Source organism: Streptopelia decaocto, assembly GCF_964273445.1.
Source record: "Streptopelia decaocto genome assembly, chromosome: 7".
Taxonomy (NCBI): Eukaryota; Metazoa; Chordata; class Aves; order Columbiformes; family Columbidae; genus Streptopelia; species Streptopelia decaocto.
The window spans coordinates 11,288,524-11,307,532 of NC_138661.1; the positions used below are offsets into that span (position 1 = coordinate 11,288,524).

The 19,009-nt window shown below is 46.6% G+C and overlaps 1 protein-coding gene across 4 annotated transcripts in view; it reads left to right on the plus strand.

The window, feature by feature from the left end:
- Positions 1–277: 277 nt before the first annotated feature.
- LOC309441992 (exocyst complex component 3-like) overlaps positions 278–19,009 on the plus strand; it is a 33,374-nt gene continuing 14,642 nt past the window's right edge. For 2 of the 4 annotated variants that reach the window (XM_082057382.1, XM_082057383.1), the window contains exons 1-9: positions 304–714; positions 2,386–2,980; positions 4,666–4,783; positions 9,374–9,448; positions 11,628–11,728; positions 12,773–12,865; positions 14,338–14,470; positions 15,677–15,787; positions 17,307–17,462. In XM_082057382.1, coding sequence (XP_081913508.1) covers positions 429–714; positions 2,386–2,980; positions 4,666–4,783; positions 9,374–9,448; positions 11,628–11,728; positions 12,773–12,865; positions 14,338–14,470; positions 15,677–15,787; positions 17,307–17,462 — 1,668 coding nt within the window. In that variant the 5' untranslated portion in view covers positions 304–428. Of the gene's footprint in view, positions 715–2,385; positions 2,981–4,665; positions 4,784–9,373; positions 9,449–11,627; positions 11,729–12,772; positions 12,866–14,337; positions 14,471–15,676; positions 15,788–17,306; positions 17,463–19,009 lie in introns of all 4 variants that reach the window. The other 2 variants (XM_082057384.1, XM_082057381.1) reach the window with 2 other exon arrangements.

The following is a 19,009-nucleotide window of genomic DNA, read 5'->3' on the forward strand; positions in this document are numbered from 1 at the left end:
ATAGAAACTATTAATAATCAACTCCCTTAGACTGATAGGATTGTCGTAGTGATAACTGACTGCCTGCAGGGATGTTTTAGTCATTTAGAAAATGCTGAAAATCCCGCTGGCTTTCCCCCAGTGCATGTGGTTAGACTGTGTATGAGGTTTTTGACATTGTTTTCCTAGAAGAGAAAGAAGTTACCTAAGAGGGCGGGCAGCCTATAAAAATGTTTTCACTCAGCACGGGCACGGGCCAGGCTGGACTTCTTAGAAGGCAGCTGAAGCCTGTATCCACATGGAAAAAAGAGAAATCTGGGGAGAAATGTCTTCTCTGGGAGACAACGCCTAGGAGCACCTTGCATAGAAGTGTTTCTTACCTTTCTTTTTTTTTTGTTTTTCTGATAGTATTCTCAATTGGACAGGAAGCATCTGAATCTGCTGGCATCATGAGGAAGATAAAGTATTCCTGGGGAGCCTTAGTGGGAAGAGGCAGCAAGTGGGAGAAGATGGCTGGGGAAAATGCAAGGATGGTGCCCAGGGACACGCATGAGGAGAGGAAGAAGCAGGAAGCGAAGAGGAGAGGGAAACTGAAAACTGTGGCAGGCAAAATGCTAAAGGCCGTGGCTGGTGGGAAAGAGGCAGCAGAGGAGAAGGCTGGTGGTGAGGATGTGGCAGGGAAGTTGCTGAAGATGGGAACCAGTAGGAAGGATGTGGAGGGAGAGATGCCTGCAGGTAACCTTGAAGTTGTTTCTGGGCCCCATCCTGGACCTTCTCTGCCTCTCCCAGCCCTGCAGGCTCTTGTTTTTGTTAGCTTCTGGAGTAGGTGCATTATACTTTCCTCCTCCCTGTCCTCCACCTGAGTTCTTGTCCTTTCTGAACTGTACACTTGCTCCTCTGGAAACTTTTATATTTTACTTTCCCTTTGCCTCACAAATGTTTCTCTTTGCTGTCATTTTTATCCCTGATGTGTCTTGTGAGAAAGATGATGTACATGTGACTGGCAGCCTGCTGGGTGTGAGTGTGCCATTTTTCCACAGATGAAGAGGGGGAGGTAGGTTGTACATGGGCTAACTCTATCAAGGAATCATTTCCTATCTGTGGCGTGTATTGAGGCAGGATGAGTGCAGCTTGCTAGACCCTTCCTGAACAGCTTGCCCATTGCTTTGCTGAAGATCCTTGCATCAACCCTTCTCCATTTTGTGTCACATTCCTCCCTCCAGTCCTGGTTGATTTAGTTCCTATTACACAGACGAGGTATTTTCATAGAGAAAACTTTGGATACAGGTAATGGAAACTCATACTCTTTCATTCTTCACTCTACACCCAAAGCTGTCTCCTGAATTGATTTCAGAGTCCCACAGCTTCTGGCCTTGCTTAACTTTCCCAGGGTTCTCATCAAGTTCGATTTTTCCTCTGGGCTCTGCTCCAGATGCCTTTGGGCAAATCTTCTTAACTCTTTGTTGCTCCATTTTTGTCCTCTGTAAAATGCACAGAGAAAGAAATGCAGCTCTGTGCAGCTGTTGTGAGATTACTTCTAGCTCTTAGTGGTGGGCTGGGTGTGATGGGTAAGACGCTTTGGAAATAAGCAGCAGGGAAAAAACTTCTTCATCCAACTTCTGAACTTTAAAGATTTAATAATTGCCTTGACGAGGTGTCTGGTGATTAGGGTGATGGCTCAGTCACCACAGCTTCTTGCAGATGTGGAAGTCATGGGGAGTTATGTGAATCCCATATGCTGAGATACTGCAGATGGGTAGCCCACCTTCTGATTTTCAGCTTTGGGCGAAATAGCACACATAGTTATTTGGCCTAGTTAAAAAGCCCGGGCACAGAGAAGGCCCTGGACTGCACTGAGCATCCTTGGTCTAAGAAAAGAGCTCGCTGGCAGGAGTGAGACCCTCTGTGTAGCGATGCCAGACTCTGAATAGGAGGAAGGGACCTTGCAAGAGAGTTTGCAGCACTTTGTTCCAGGGTTTATGTAGAGAAGACAGAGGATTCCTTCTGGGCTTGACTTTCAGCTCTTGGCTTTTTCAGAAGATGTCCTTTCTCTAGTGCTTTTGTTCTGGACAAAATATACCTTCCTTAAGTAAAGATTGTCATTAATGAACCTGCATTGCCCACAAGAAGAGGTCTACTGGGATGATGACAGAAAGCTGCAGAAGACCAGTCCGCAGGCTTAATTAGCCTGGAGGAGGAAGGGTGAAAGAAAGAAAGAAAGAGGAAGGAAAGTACTAACCCTGAGGAAACTGAGAGGTGCTAGTGCTATACCTTAAGTGACATGATCTTGAGTATACCCTGAAAATTTTGGGGATACATCAGATACTTCAGTACTTGGATATTGAAGTAATGGGTCCTATAGAGGAGTGAACAAACATCAAGTTGTCATTACTCTCTCTGTTGCAGAGGAAACCATCTGTGGATTCATTGAACAAGGAAAATTTTTTGAAGCTTGTGATCATATTTATGATCTGGAGCATTCTGGAAATGATGGTGTGGGCAAGTCTGAATCTCTTTATACACTACTGGCTGAACAAATGTGGACTGTGGTGGGAGAAGCTCTCAGTGGAAGTGGTGGGATGTTCCTGGAGCCCTTGCAGTCAGTGGGGGAATCTCTGAGGTGGGAGAAGCAGAAGGAAGCAGAGTGGCTTGGCAGCAGCCAGGAGACAGACTCTGTTTCCACTTGGAGTCCAAACTTCTGGAGGAAAGATCTGGAGGAGAAACTAATACAGTACATGACAGCCCAGATTCCTCCCTTTGGTTCCTCTAGTAACACAGACGAGACTGCACTAAAACAGCACCTGAATCATCTGGAAACGGCATTTCTTCCCAGCCTGGAGCACAGAAGTGGTGTCTTCAAGGAAGCAGGACTGTTCACCACCTATGCTCGCTGCTGTCATGCCTCTTTGTCTTCCCACCTTTCTACACTTACTGGCAGCAACCATTTCAGCTTCAGACAATGTCTTTTAGTTTATGAATGGGGCCTTAAAATGTACAGAAGGTATGTTTGAAAGACTTCTTTTTCTCTACATTTCCCCTGTGTCTCTGTTCTTCAGTTCTGAGCACAATCTCTGCTTTCCGTTAACGCAGTGGTACTCAGGACTCTTGCTGAGTTCAGACTTGCCCACTGCCTGTTTTATCTTCTGTGCTCTCAGAATCAGAACCTTTTTTCATTGCAGTGTTGCCTCTTTCTAAATCCTTAGTATTGGGCTCAGGGGCTCACCTGAGGTAGGCAGGTATTTCTCCACTGGACTCTTGTTGGACTTGCACAGTGTCCTGGTTTCTCAAACAATTTATTTTATTGCATTAAGCCTTTTATTTTGGCAAGGTCCATAATACTCCAGTTACTCCCGAATAATTTTCTCTTGCCAACATGGTGCTCTGCTGACTTCTCTTGTTGTCTCCTTAATTCTCTTGCTATTCTATCTGGCTTGCAGTTTGACCAGTTGTTTCCATATTTCCTGCACTAGTGTTCAGATCACAGGAGAAACATATAGCAGATCATTAAATTCCTGCCCAAGTTTGGGAAAACAGATGTGGCTTTCCCCATGATCTGAAGAGTGACACATCTGGGACCTTTTGCCCCAATGTGAATTCAAAGCCTGTGGGTTTCATCAAAGCCTAAAGCCGATCATTTCTTTTTGTATGACAGTAGTAGATAAGGTGTTTGATTTTCTGTGTCCATGATTACTTTGCTACTTCACAGCTTCAATCCACTTACATCCCAGTAGTTTTCAGCCCTTCTGGTTTATTTGATTGCTTCCATCCAAGCCTAGAGTATCTCGGTTCCTTACAAACCCTTGATTAGCTCATAAACAGTTAATCAGGTGGGTTCTTCCTCTGACCAGCTCCCAAAGGAGGGAGGCAGAGTGGTGGGTACCTGCTGGTGCATGCGGTCCTCAGACACATGGGAGACGTGGCCAGGATGCATCCCTTCTGCTGCTACTTTTATGGGTTTAAAATGGTAAAACTTCAGTTTTAAATAAGAGTAACGGATTGATGAAATATTGGAAACTTACATGAAACTGGAGGTGAATAATTCCGTAATGTAAATATATAATGAAAAGCTCAAAGACAGGAAAAATGTAAGCGGTTTGCAAATGCTGAATTCCTTCAAGCAAAAAAAAAAAAAAAAAAGCAATAGCAGCCTGTGACTATATTCAGGTCAGAAGGTTGTGAAGAAAGTGGAAATGAGAAAAGCAGAGATGCCAGACTTAACTATTTTTATTTTTCTCACTGAATACAGTTTCAACTTTAATGAAAGCTCCTGTGTAGATGCAGTTGTCCTGGTATATAGCTGCTTTTTATTCCATTCAGAGAGAATATGTGACACTTGTAAAATTGTGCATCCATGGAAGTGTGTTTGAGTAACTCTGCCCAAGCCCGAGAAGGAATTCAGCAGCAGGACTGAGGGAAGGGGAGAGGGAAATGGTGAGCAAGAAGTGCAATTTGGGCAGCAAATACAGGAAGAAGGAAAAGAAACATCATGAAAGAATAGCTGGAAAAAGGGTGTGATACAGATCATCTACCATGTCGTGGCTGCCCAGCACTGCAGACACTGCTGGGTGCTTGCGGGGCACCCTGTGTGCTTGGCATGAGGTGCCAGGCAGGGGCTGCCAGGTGGGTGAGGGGCTGTGGACCAGCAGGACGCTGCCCCTCAGACTGAGATCTTCTCTCTATACACAGCAGCAGTGAGACATGTCTGGGATCCAGGCAGAGCCCCCAGCACAGCCCTTCCCTTGGTGTGCAGCATCTCATGTGGATTGTGTTGAAGACTGAGGAAAAGTTACTTGCAGTCACTCGGGTAAGAATTCAGGAGTTTTTCCCTAATATACCTGTTTTTTTTTTTTTTTCCCCATGGTTTTAAAATAAGGAATGCCATTGCTAAATTAGCTGCTCCCTTGCTGGCTGAGCCAGATCTGCTCAGGTGTGTGTGACCCCAAGGTCTCCATCTTGGCCGGGTTTCATTGCAGAGCCCAAGTGTGAAGGTCTGTGAGCGTCTTCTGCTGAAGGGATGCTGCCCTTTTCCTTGCTCCTTAGCAAAGAGATATTGGGAAATTTACAAATCTCTCTTCATCCTGTTGCTGCCTCTTCATAGTGCTGCTGTCTACTCTGTTCAGGAGCCAGTGTATCTGGAGGAAATGGAGGCTATGGGTGAAATCCACATCCTTATTGAGGGCCATTTCAAGATGCTGTTCATCTTCTCTCCAGCTGTTAATGAGCCTAGAGTGTGCAACAGGTGTTTCTCTTTTTTTTTTTTTTTTTTGCTTTGTTTTTTTAGCCCCTTTGCCTCAGCTGTGCAGGATATTGAGGCTGCCGGGTTTGTCTGTATGTGGATGCCTCACAGCCGTCTCCAGCTGGGCTGACACTGCTGAGGTTACAGCAAAGAGTATTTCCTGAGCCCAGCACAAGAAATCGTGCAGCTGGTGCACAGCTGGCACTGCCCTCCCGTAAGGTCACAGCAGAGCATCCTGCCTTGCCCCACAGGTGACCTCAGCTCCAGGGCTGCAGGAGCTCCTTCTTTGCTCAGTGAAGCTCCTCCTTTGAAGGATGCTGTCTTGGTGTGTGGAATACGAATGAAGGAGGGAACATGGATTGTAGCAATGGGGAGCTGCAGAGGAAACCATGCTGTTTGGAAAACTCAGCGGGGACTTTTAGATTGAGCTAAAGCTGAAATGCAGCAGCAGGAGTTACCACGCTCATCTCTCTCCCTTTCCACCAGCCACTGGGGAGTGCAGAGGGGGAAATTCCATGGGAAACTGCTGAATCACCATGGGGAAAGTACTCTAAATTGCAGAGATTTTCCTCAACACTTATTCCCTGAGGGAAAACACGAAGGTAATCACAAACATGTAAGCAGAGGTGCCAGCTGGTGACAATATGCTTTAAACATACCAATTTAAGTGTTTAAGCATCTTTATGGTCTGTTTCTAATCATTATCCTGGGGAAGGGCACATGTTTTTCAGGTCTGTTTTTAGCACATATTTCAATGAAGGAAATGACTTCACTCAGGGTAGTGCTAGTGAGGTTATCACTGAGTCATTGACAAACCCTCAGAGATGCTGACTAACAGTGATGGAGAATTTAATATATATATATTTTCTTCTTTCTCTTTCTAATGTAATGGCTGGAGAAAGCTTTTGTTTAACCATAGACTTTCTTCTTTCACCGTGTGCTGAGCGGGCTTACCTAGATCTGGCAGTTGTTACCAGCTCTATGCCACACTGCCCTGAGTCGGCTGCATTTTTTCCACTGCCCTGAGTTGACTGCATTTTTTCATGCCACCTTGGACCTGGAAGCATTGCAGCTCTACATGGTGCCATACTGCACAGAGAACAGAGCTGGAATTGCTGGAGAGTGTGGTACAGCAGCGACCCAGCTCGCTTCAAACCTGGCCAGCTTAGGACCAGCTCCACGTTCGAGCTAATGAGCTTAAGTGGACGTGAGCTGACCCCATATGGAAAAATCGTGGATGTCTCTTCACTCAGCTCAGTGGCATAACTTATAAAACCTGCTTTATCCCTCTGTTTCTTTTTCCAGGATACGCCAGCCCTTTCATTATTATGAATGTGCAGGAAGCTGCTATTGAGCAAATATCCTGTCAGTTATCTCTGAGTGACTGTAATGTATAATTGTGATTCTAAATCACATGGTGTAGTTTTGCCACCTCAATGGATGACTAATTTTTTCTAAATGAAAGGAGACATGACCAGAATAAGGCATGGTCTGCTTTGCCTATGAAAACCTGGCTTTGTCACAGGGAAAGCAGGCCTGGTACCTGTGTAAACTAAGTTCTCCTTAAACAGAAATGAGCGATGAGAGCTGTGACCACATCTGAAGGTGCTGAGAGCTCAGATGCCACGTGAGTTTCAAAACCACTTCCAAACACCACTGCTGGGAACTTGGCCAGCTCTGCACGTAGGCTGCGTTCCCTCAGCCCGGACATGTCTAGGGCAAGGAGGCTTTGTGCTTTTTGAGGTTGCAAGGTTGGTGAACTGGAAATGATGGTGCTATCGATAGGGTTGTCGATCCACCACCCCTGCACTTGCTGTACTGGGGAATGTGAAATGAGTGCAAGGCAAACCTTCCAGCATGACATTATGGTTCATTCTGACACTGAGAGGTGGAAAATGAACTTTCCATCCCCTGCTTCAACTCAAAACTACCTCTTTGTCCAAAACTGGAGATAACAGGACTAAACATGCACACCTGGACAAAAGCTCAAGGAGGGTTTACACTGACCTGCAAAGAATCACTTGAGTCTGCGTCTTCTTCTCTCCCTCTGTTTTTTCAAGTAGACAAAAGGAGGACTGAGAAGTTCATGTGCTTTGGAGAATTTGGGCTGAGGATCTGCTGCTGCCCAAATGAATAAGGCTGTGCTCACCTGCCTGCTGGTGTGTCAGTGGTGTGCTCCCACCCATGTTGGGCATCTTAGCTAATTTTGTCCACAGTTGATAATTATGTAGAGATCTCAATAATACCCTTGATACAGAAAAGACATGGACCTGTTGGAGAGGATCCAGAGGAGACCACAAAAATAATCAGAGGGATGGAACACTGTGAGGACAGGCTGAGAGATTTGGGGTTGTTCAGCCTGGAGAATAGAAAGCTCCAGGAAGACCTTATTGTGGCTTTTCAGTACTTAGAAGGAGCCTATAAGAAAGATGGGGACAGGGTTTTTAGCAGGGCATGTGGTGATAGGACAAGGGCTAATTGTTTTAAACTAAAAGAAGGGAGATTCAGGCCAGACATGAGGAAGAAATTGTTTACAATGAGGGTGCTGAGACCCTGGCCCAGGTTGCCCAGAGAGGTGGTGGATGCCCCATCCCTGGAGACATCCCAGGCCAGGCTGGATGGGGCTCTGAGCAACCTGATCTGGTCGAAGATGTCCCTGCTCATGGCAGGGGGGTTGGACTGGGTGACCTATGAAGGTTCCTTCCAACCCAAACTATTCTACGATTCTATGATTTAATGTTAAATTCTTGCATGTTTTAAAACTGCAGATGGGAACGACCCAAGTTATAACTCAGGCTCCTGCATTTTCCCAGAGGCAGCAGTTGGCTGGGCGCTCAGCACAGGTGGGCTGGCCATCCATGTATCGGAAGCTTTACAACATGGGTTGCCATGCCTTGGTCAGACAGGGAGGAACAAGGAAGAAGCTGGGCCTGCTTGTTACAGCAGAAATTCTGGTCTTTTCCATGTTGGAGCTGTGGTGCCTGAGGTGCTGGTGTCACCACAAGAGCTACAAACAAGCAAGCTCATGCTAATTCAGACACATCATCTGATCCAAAGCAACTAAGTACTGTGGCTCAACAAGTTACTGCCTTGCAGTTACTGACTAAATGCATGCTTTGTCCTGTTGGGGAGCAAGACCTTCATGTTGGCTTAAGCTGACACATTTTACTGTGCAACTGGGGTAGGCTAGAAGTGTTTGTGCAGCTTGTCTGGGATGTGTTATCCCAGCACATCGTGTTCACACAATTGCTCACAGTCAGGTGATGGCACTCAGGAGGAAAGGAATTTATCTTGGGTTGTTTACAACTGCTTGTTTGTCTTCGATTAACACTTTTCAGTGAGTATGGCAGAGCAGTTGTTTTGAATATACTTTTGATGAAATTCTTCAGTGACAGCCACATATTTCCTAATTCATCAACCAGAAAAGAACAAAGACAAAAATGGAAGATCAGACTTCACATTCTTTCTGTTTCCTTGGAGGAAGATGCAGAAATGAAATAATAAATAAGCAAGCCAGGCTTTTGAGTTTAAAGCTTCTGTAAAGGTCAGATCGTGTTTTAAGCAATGAGCCCTTTCTCTGCAGTGTTAGTTTTGTTTTTACAGCCCATTCAAACTAACATAAGCCAGCCAAGTCTTGGGAAATTTCCCATCGTGCAGCCTCATGGGGCTCATCTCACCATGACAGTAGCTCTAAACACTGACCCAACTCCTTTGCTCTCCCAAGTCCCTGGCTCAAGTGAAGGAATGCTTTTAATTAACGCTGGCTGGTTTATGTGGGTGCTGGTTGGAGCTGGGAAGGGTGGAAAATCTCAGCTACAGTAGCTGGCAGCACAGCGTTGTGTCTAAGTGTTGTTTTGCGGTGTGGGCGCCTTCATTTGAGCTAAGCTAACTAGGGAAGACTGTAGATAACCCGAGCTGACACTGGGATGAAAGGAAGCTGCAAATCATTTAAACTCAAACAAACAATGTAGAACAAAACAGAATAGTGTTATTAGGTCGGCTGGAAAATAGCCAGGCTTTGGGTTAAACGGGATGGCCAAAAAAATTGAGGCAGAAATTAATCTAGTCCAAATGCATAATGAGAGGCTGGGAAACCTAACTTGATATGAATGCCGTTGTATCTCAACTGTTCTTTTTTTCTTTTCTTTTAATATTTAGAAGGAAGTAGGAAAAGCTCTGAAAGAAGCCTTTGATATTGGGAAACCCCCTTGTGCAGATGCTGCAGTCATTCAGGTAAACCAGGGGGAACTGAAAAACTCTCATGGTTTGGGCAGTCATGTTTTTGCACACTAGCATGTAGGTATTTGGCAAGACCTAGTTTTGCATCTCTTGGGATAAGCTCAGTGTGTGAAAAGCTTGCAAGTTAGCTGCCATACTTAAACTGCGTCTGTTTGCTTCCAAACCTGTTTTCCTCTTGTGCATATGTGAAGAAAACTAAACTAACTAAAAAGGGTTGAGCCTGAGATTAGCTGATTCAAGCTGAAGTTGCATTTTCATATATGTACCTGGATTTTTATATAACCTTTTGGAAAGTAGTGCTGTACATTAACCGGTCTGCTCTGTATGAGTTCTGCAGAGCACTTTCATAAAAGCAGCAAGAGCTGCTGAGCCATGTCAGGTCCCCGTATCTGGCAGTGTCAATGTGGGCAGCTTGGTCCGTGTGTGTGCTGGGTACAGCTGCGACTGCTGCCCCGGTGTGTTCGGCAGCGCAAGGGATGAGTGCAAAGCACAGCGATGGCGAGTGCTCGAAGGGTGTCACAGAAGCGCTTCTGATTTCTGAGCAGCACATACCATGGCCAGAGGGTGTTTGGATCAAGACCTGCAGAAGGCTTAAAATAAATCCTGCGGTTTATGTGTGGATTCAAGTGATGCTAGAGATCTGGGGTACGTTGTGCGTTGCTGTGACTGTATCTTTCTTCTGTACTGCCATCACCCCTGTGGCAGTCCTGTTTCAGGTCATGAGAGAGAGAAGAGCCTCATGGTCCTTTGGGATGGCAGACAACCTCCAGCACCTCATTGTAGGCTGGCAGTAGACATTGCAAATCAACAGCAGCTGGCCTTCCTTGTGAGGATACAGCTTCATCTGGCAAAAAGTGGCTTTTCTGGGCCAGCTCAGACTCAGGCACCAAGAGCAGAGCTCACAGAGGGGTCCGCTCCCTCCTTACCTTGCCTGTGCCCTCGGAGTGGTGGACCAGTGATGTTCTCAGTGATGTATAGGTGCTAGGGTGGCTTTTCTCTGCTGAGCTGGCTTAGATTTTTCCTGCCTCTGGCTGACAGAGCAAAGGTTTATAACAGTGACCAGGCTGATGCCTGGTTTGAATGCTGTGGTCCTCATCGCTGGCCATGCTTCAGCACAAGTGTTTTTGCTCCATTGTGTATGTAACTGGTGGGTTTGAATGCTGTGGGGTAGGTGATGGAAAAGCCTGGATAAATAGGCAAACCTTATGAAATTACTGCCTCCTCAGTTTTCTCTGGCTGACACTTAAAGACCAGATAGAAAATGAACAAGGTGTCATGGAAATGCATCAGCTATAGTTTCTGGACACTTTGGGGTGGTGTATTTTATCCTGTCCCTTTGGGTGAACTTTTACATCTGTTGTGAGCAGTGGAAAAACCCATTCATAGTGTGAATCACCCTTTGTCTTTGGCTGAGGCTTCTGAGAGCACTGGGAGAGCACAGCCTATGAGTCCATCTGTCTCCTTTTATCCATCTGGCTCTCCTCCCCTTGCAAGCTTTTGTTTCCACAGAGCAACTAATGGCCAGCATTAAGTTGCCACCTGCTCAAGCCTGCCCAGTGCGGGTGGATTTTTAGCTGTGGCACAGCCTCCTGCAGGCACCTGGGCCACTCATCTGGGGTCAGTGGGGTGAGACAGGTGCCTTGGGGTTTGACACACATTGCTGTGTCAGGCGTGAGAGGTGGTGGCTGGGAAGAAGACACCTGTCTTCTTCAGACATCCCTGGTAGGGACCTGGCAAGAGATGCTGATCACACAGTTAGAGCTGCATAACCTTTTTTTTTTTTTAGCAGCTGCACCCAAATTTATCGGCCAGTATGTCACACAGAAGCACAAGTGCTCCTGCACATGGAAGGTCTTTGTATGAGCTGAGCTGCCAGGCTGGACGTTGCTACCAGAGAACATCTGTGGGCACAGGCTTTCCCCCGAGCGCAGGACTTGGCTCCAGCCTGTTGACCACAATGAAAGCAGCGGTAGCAAAGGTGTAGGATCAGGCATTAAAATCAGGCTCCTTAAAAATACTGTTATTTCCACAAAGGCTCTCAAAACCAAAACAAAAGTTGTTTCCTAGAAGGCAGAAGGATTTGCACCAGGGTGAGGGATGGGATGTATTCTGGTTCACTGCACAGGGAAAAATGACCTTGGCCAATTCTCCTCTCATGCCTTGAAATCCACAGATACTAGTGGAGAAGACGGAGGCTGCTGGGCATGTCAGTGAGAACCTGAGCGAGAAGGTGGAAGCTGCGTGCCTGGAGGAGTGCCTGAGCTTCCTGGAGAGGTACGAGGGATGCTGTTCTCCTCCTTGGCATGTCCTCAGTGCTCTAAACAAAGAAATCCTGATGAAGTGATTGGTAATGCTGTGTTCACCAGATCTGCCATTGCCCCTCTTTAGTTTGATGGCTGTTTCCCATCAAGCTGTTGCTGGAGAGACAGCCCTTTGCTGTTGTTGATGTGCACAGCATTTGCCGTTGGGCTAAAGCTGAGAGAACAAAGTGCACCCAGACTTGCCTGGACAGGTTAAAGCCTCGGGGGATGTTTATTCTGGAGAGGCTCAGATCTTAAAAACAACCAGAAAGAGGGACAGCCACATGGCCAGTGCCCAGGCTTGGCCCTTCCTGCCCAGGCTGTGCTTCCCAGGCACGGTGCTTGCTGCTGGCTCCCTGGGAGGGCGCGGAACTCTGCTCCGTCCTTCTTCTCAGAGGAGGACAAATGTCGTCTTCTCATCTTCTGCCCTCTTACCACTTCTTCTGGCTCCCTTTATCTGCTTTTTGCTCTCAGGCATCTCCCTCCCTGTGTATCCCCCATGGCAGAAAATGCCAGTGCTGCTGAGAAGAACATTTCAGAAGAAGGTTTGGGTTAAGATCCCTGGCACTTCACATTCTGAGAGGAAGGAAATTCCTATAAAATGGAGTAATCCATGAGCCTTTCGTGTGACTGAAGCTGTGATGAAGCAGTCAATAGTCTTTGTGGGTTACTCGTACATGCTGAGGCTTTGCTCTGCGGCTTTATCGGCAAAGACTCAGGTGCTTCCCAGAAACAAGTGTTGCAGTAACAGCAATAGTAAAATGAACCTCCTGCCTCTCCATCCCTGGCAGGGGCACCCAGGCAGCTCAAGGGCTCTCCTTGTGCCTTTCCTGTGCTCTCCTTCCTCACCAGCTGTGCAGGACAGAGACCTTGTCCTTCACACCTTGAAGAGTGAAAGTGTCTGCACTGAAAAGACAAATAATCACAGAATATTTCTCCCATTTGCTGCTGGGCTAATGCTATCAGATGTGTTACAGAGCACACTAGCTTAAAGATATTTCTTCCTGTTTTAATTTAGCTATGAAAATGAAGTAAGAAGCTTTATCCAGCTTGATTGCTACCCTGGGATCTGCAGCAGCTTACGAATCCTGGAGAACTGCTGTATTCTCAGGTTAGAAACCAGACCCTGGTGACATGTAGAGCAAAATGAATTTTCTTCTTTCTCATCTTCTTCTAACTCTGCTACAGGGTCAGGCTTTCCTCCAGCTGAGTCTGGCCATCCTACCCCATGCACAGCATGGACTGTAGGGCATGCACGCACTTCACTCTCATGTCCTGATTTGGAAAGGGTGAAACCATAGTTTAGCTTCAGGCCCAGTACCTTCCCCTGCCTCATCTGAAACTGTGTATTGACAGCTCCATCTTTTCCAGTTTTGGGGATCCCCTTAAGCGTGGAGGGAGCCAGCTGCAGTCAGTGAGAGGCCTTCAGAGCTGTCCCAGCTGCCCTGCGAGAGGAGGCCGGGACTGCTGTGTTAGCAGGGCAGTGCTGCTCCTTCTCACCCACTCCCAGGCTCTGCAGATGCCGGGGAAATGGCCTGTGGTCCAGCATCTCTCTCATCCTGGTGTCCATGACCCTGAGCAGGAGGCAGGCTGCAATGCTGTGTTTCATGTGGTGACATTATCCTGGCTAACCCTGCCATGTGTTGCAATGTGGTTCCTCTCCCTGGTCTGATTCTCCCTCATTAGGGGAGCCTCATAAACGTTGCACTGTGTGTGCTAGTGCACTTCAAAGTAAGCCCAAGCTTAAGTGCTTTGCTGAATGAAACCTGGACGAACATGCCAGGCTTTCCCTGGGGTTGCTAGGAAGGAGGGAAGCAATGAAGCACAGAAGGGTGGAGGAGGCTGTTTGCACCTACGAGCTAATTTCAGAAGCGCTTGCAGCAGTGGAGAAAACAAGGTTGCTTCTCTTCTTCCTGTGTGAAATTATCTGGGGATCACTGGAGTCAGCAAAACACCCAAATCCAGCATATGCACAGTGCTTACTTGACATTGGAGCCTTTTGTTGAGCCTAGGTAGCTCTTTGGTTTGGTGTGTTTGCATGTTGCTGATGCCGGATCTTTGACTGAATACTTACAAGGGTCTTTTATGTAATTCTTTACAGTGATACTAAGAATAAAGTTACACACTGAACTTTTCCGGAAAGTAAAATGTCTGGTTTCAAGCTGGTGATAATTTTAACCAGCTGACTTGAAGACTATTCTGATGGAAGAAAATTGTTCATCACCATTTGTAGGGTGTTGGAGGCACACAGGATGCTCACCCAGCCTCCATTTGTCAAGGCCACTTCATGCCTACTCATTTTTGAAGATATGAGAAATTTTACTCATTTAATCTCACTAGTGGTGGATACAAGTGGTGTTTGTATACATTGAGCTTTTGTGTCCTTGTGGCAGTATCGTGATGAGAGCCATCCAGAAGATGGGTGCATGTATGTGGGTCACTGAGCAAGCCCTGGACCTGAGCGTGTGTCCATTCAATTACCCAGCAGTTGTGTTGGTTGTTGTAGGAAGAGTTTTGATGTGAGAGAATAGCCTGGTTTGAGCTGATCAATACTTTCCATAACCTTTTTTTTTTTTTAAACAGGACTGTCTGGCATAAGCTAACATACATTTACAGTGTCAGCACTGGCCAGGATGTTAAGGTAAATGGATTTCTAGACAGGATGGAAGATGAGATTACAGAGCATTTTCTGCAGACGGTCACTTCTAAAGTAAAGGTATGGGAGACCCATGTTAACGCTGAATGTTTTCAGACTGTAGGGCATGCACGCACTTCACTCTCATGTCCTGATTTGGAAAGGGTGAAACCATAGTTTAGCTTCAGGCCCAGTACCTTCCCCTGCCTCATCTGAAACTGTGTATTGACAGCTCCATCTTTTCCAGTTTTGGGGATCCCAGTTCCACTGTTTGTAGTATTTGCTGTTGTGCTACAAATGGGTACCCTTGGTGGCCCTGGTCACCCAGACCCCAAGGGCTGAACTTCACCTGACACCTACTCATCCCCAGCAGCCAGGCATCTTCCTGGGGCAGAGATAACTCACAGAGCCCAAGGCTGAAGTGTGTAGTCAGGATGTAGAGAAACCTGACACAAAATGTGTCCCTCCCTTGGGATAAGTTCCCCTCCCTTAATGCTTTTTATCATTAGACTATTGGCCCAGACGTCCACCTTCACATCCTGGGCTCCTTGTCTAGAAAACACAAAATTGCAGGCTCCTAATGATATGTGGTGTTGTGCATTTCCTTGGGAAGCTCCCCTGAGCATCTTCAGGCTCATTGTACAGGCAGCAAAAGGAAAATGACAAAAGAAACCCTGGCCACACTGTGCAGTTTTGGGCTCCAGAGCTCATTACCACCCTGTCCCCTGGGCCCACACATTGAGATGGGAGCTGGGGGTGGTTCTGACGGGGAGCACAGACAACCCTGGGGAGGAGCATGAGACCTGGGGCTCAGGTTTTCAGTCCTTCTCTGGCTGTGTTGACACGGGCTTCAAATGACTGAAAGAGAGTTCATCCCCTGCCTGCCTGCTTAATGGTCCTTTTACTTTCCCATGGAAAAAGAGGCAACGGCCATGCTGGGAGCAGGATGCCAGAGCAAAAATGCACAGAACAGCCAGATCTTCCTGTGCTCCCCATCCATAGAGGCACATTTTACATAGTCCCTGGACTGGAGCTATTGCCACCCATATTTTGTAGTTTTTGGTGTTTCAGGTTTGGGCTGAAGAACTTAATACATCTGTCCTGAGTTTGAATGGTTTCTTTCTCTCATGTTTTACTTTTCTTTGAGATGAATGCACAGGATGCTGCAGCTCATGAAGGAGTCTGTTTCCGAAAGCAGAAAGAGCAAAAGCACACTAATTCATGTCTGTTGTCTGTGTGCTGCCTCTACATGTGCACCCTTTGACTCTGTTTGTCCCTTTTCCTTAGGGAACACTGAAGGAGCACTTCAAAAAGTGTGACAGTGGATTTGACCACATCCTTGAATCCTTAAAGCAAAGCTTTCTGGCATTTGGGAAGAAAAGAACAGACACGTATGAGGTAAGAAATAAGTAAGAACAATATATTACTCAGGAAATCACTAAAACTACTCCTTGAACCTTGGGATGACACAGTATTTGATCATTAATCTGAACTACAAATGTGTCTGTTGCCAAAAGGGCTTTTAATGATCTAGTGGTCTCAGTCTAGTTCCTCTGTCCAAGAGCATTAGATCTCTTCTTTGCTGTGACAGCCAGGACCTTTCTGTAATCTCAGCAGAGAAACTAACCAGTGAAGAAATGTAGAAACTGAATGTACCTCCCAAATACACAGAAGGAGCATCAGGCCATCTCTGATCCTGCCTTTGCCCCAATGCCATTATACTGGAAACCTCCTCAGCTTCTAATACGCTTCACCCTTAGTTGTAAGGAATATTTATCCCTTTGATGGAGAGTGGACATTTGGAGAGGTGAAAAGTCCAGGTCCCCAAAGGACATAGTCTCTCAGGCAGAGTTCAATATGCCAGGGTTGGCAAAGAACAACCTCACAGAATACCTAAGTATTTTCACCTTTACAGTAGCCTAAATGATTTGTCTAGGGTCCCATGACACCCTTGAGTTTGCTTCTTCAGTAATGAAGTTGATATTTGGGGTACCCTCTTTTGCAGGCAGGTTGGATTTGCTGCTGCTGCCTGTACTGCACATGTCCCCCTAAGTGCTGGACTCCCTTTCTCTTACCCTCCCAGGCCTGCATGCTCTTTGACAGTGCCAATTTTAATTAACATTTTGAAATGTGGAAAAATGTAATGAAACAGAAAAAATCAGGAGCTATTCTGCTGTTGTTCAGAGCCTGTCACTGGACATTATGTCACACTAATGCTGGGGTAAGTGGCAGCTCAGTGGTGGAGCAATGTGCCAGAGCTGTCTGTCTCTTGCTTTGTCTGTTTTGGACAGAGCTGGGGATTTCCTGTACCTTTGGACGGCAGCCTAAAACTGCTCTGATTACAATTGCTAATGGAAATGTGGTTTCTGTGCAGCAACCCGTCTCCCCTTAGAAACACTTGCTCTCCCTCCCCTTTCAGTCATTGCATGGTCTCAGCACTGGGATTTCTCGGCAGGTAGTGGGTGGCTCAGAGAGGCCCAGGTGACTTCTCTGTGCCCAGCCACAGCTGTGTGTGCAAGTGTAAGGCCCTGGGACGTGTCTAGTGGGGATGCTTCAGGGAGATCTGGCTTTGTCTGTGGTCTGAGCTGTCCCCAAGTGACATGTTTGTTAGCTTGGGGCTAAGCCAAGTGTCCCTGCTGCTCTGGAGTGTGAGCGACCTCTGGCTCAGCTAACTGTTCCCATTGATTGTGGTTGGATGCCTCCACACTTATCATCAATGTTTATGTCATCCACATACAGTTTGGAGGTACTCCATGTGCTAGACCAGGCATTTTAGAGGGATAATTAAGCAAAGAAATGGGACAGCCATCTGGATGGACACTAGATCTGCTGTCTACACTGGTCAGAGTCCTATAGGTATAGTCTGGTCCTTGCTCAGTACAGAGAAGTTAATCTGGGCCTCTTTGCTTTGGAACAGGCCCTCGTCAAGGCTGTCAACACCATCATTATTACAGAATACGTTCAGGCCCTCCTGACCACTTCCAGGAAATCATCCTCTGTGCAGAGGAGGGGGATTATGAGCAAAATAGAAGAAGATCACAGCATGCTGCAAACCATCTTTAAAGAATGCTTAGTAAGTCTTTGATATGGTTACAGTTTTGCTCTCTGTCATCAAGAACAGTACCAGCAGAGGAAAAAGCTCTGAAAGCAACAGAAAAGCTTTAGAGGTCTTACCGCAGTGGTATCCAGCTTCACAGAAATGACAATCAGATGTGCTGATGGCCCCTCTGATCTGCCAGAAGCTGTTAGTGTATAGTTTTGAAATGTGTGACTAGAGGAGGCAAGTTTCGCACTCCTGCCACCGAAATAAGGATGAGGCGTGCTCCTCTGAGCTGGTGAGACAGCTCCGAAACTGTCAGCTCCCCCAGGCAAGCCTTTGGTACATGGCCTGGCAGTACAGAGGAGGAAGACTTGTGTTCCCCCTAGTGTTCTCCCTTGCCCCTCTGGCGTGTTGACCCACATCATCTGCTCCATATCTTCACCTTCTTTGTGGAGTGCCCTGCAGGCTGCTGCTCCCTGGAGATGGGGTATGTGGTGTTATCTGGCCTCCTCCCTCCCGCATGACCTTCCCAGCCCCTCAGAGCTGGGCTGATGGCTGAGTGAGCCATTTCCCTGTGCTGCAGCGTTTCCTCATGGGCAGAAACACGCTGATGCTATTGTGGTTGGTGAGGGAGGATCGAGTCCTCCTGCAGGGTAAGCACCTTACACCATTAAGACGTAAAGGTGTATTGCAAAAGGGGTAGATGGGGTGTAAAAGCAGAGCCACACCTTTGAAGAAAACTCTTGGAAAAATGCTAGGTCTGATTTGCAGAAGCAACTTTGGAAGGTTAAAAAAGCCTCTTTGCTGAATTCCTAATCCCATGTAATTGGCCATGCTGCACATAGCATCTGTGGATGCCACCAGGCTGTCACATGTGTACCTTGCTGACCTAAGGCAAGGACTGCAATGCCAGCAGCAGCTCCTCCTGCGGCCACTCCAGCCATGCTATGGCCCCTGGCCCAGCTCTTTTGAAAATGTGGGCTGAGAGCACCCAGGCAATGCACTTCCTAAGAGGCTGGTAGTCTGGTAACAGGACTCAGATGTGACAGAGCAGATAAAAAAGTCTGGGCTTTATTGGTTTTAAGAATTTCGCCAATTCTGACTCTTTCTCATGACTTGTTAATTTAAGTGCTAGGGACTGAAAATCTATTTTCTCCCAGATGAGTCCCCCCACAAGTCATTTGTCAGCAATTCTTACATTGTCCAAAGAATAAAAAAAAAATCAAAATGATTTTCTGTAGGTTCCTCTAAAAACCTCTCAGATCCATTACAATTAATGCGTTAGTTTCATGGTGGAAAGCTGGAAGCTGCCAGAGCTTTAGCTGAAGACCCAACTCCCCTGGAGTGATCAGTCATTGACAAGTCAAAGCTTTGAGCAATCAAGCCATTGGGAATAGCAGGAGGATTCTCTAATCTTAATTCTGAAGTTTACCAGTAATGCTGTGCTCAGCATCAGCTCTGAATGTCATGTGCAAGGAAAGCTGGTTTTATAGTGTAAAGGAGATACAGGAAATCTAATTATCTACTAAACCCCTACATTCAGCTTGGGTGAAGAAAAGTCTGCATCTGCTTAGCACTGT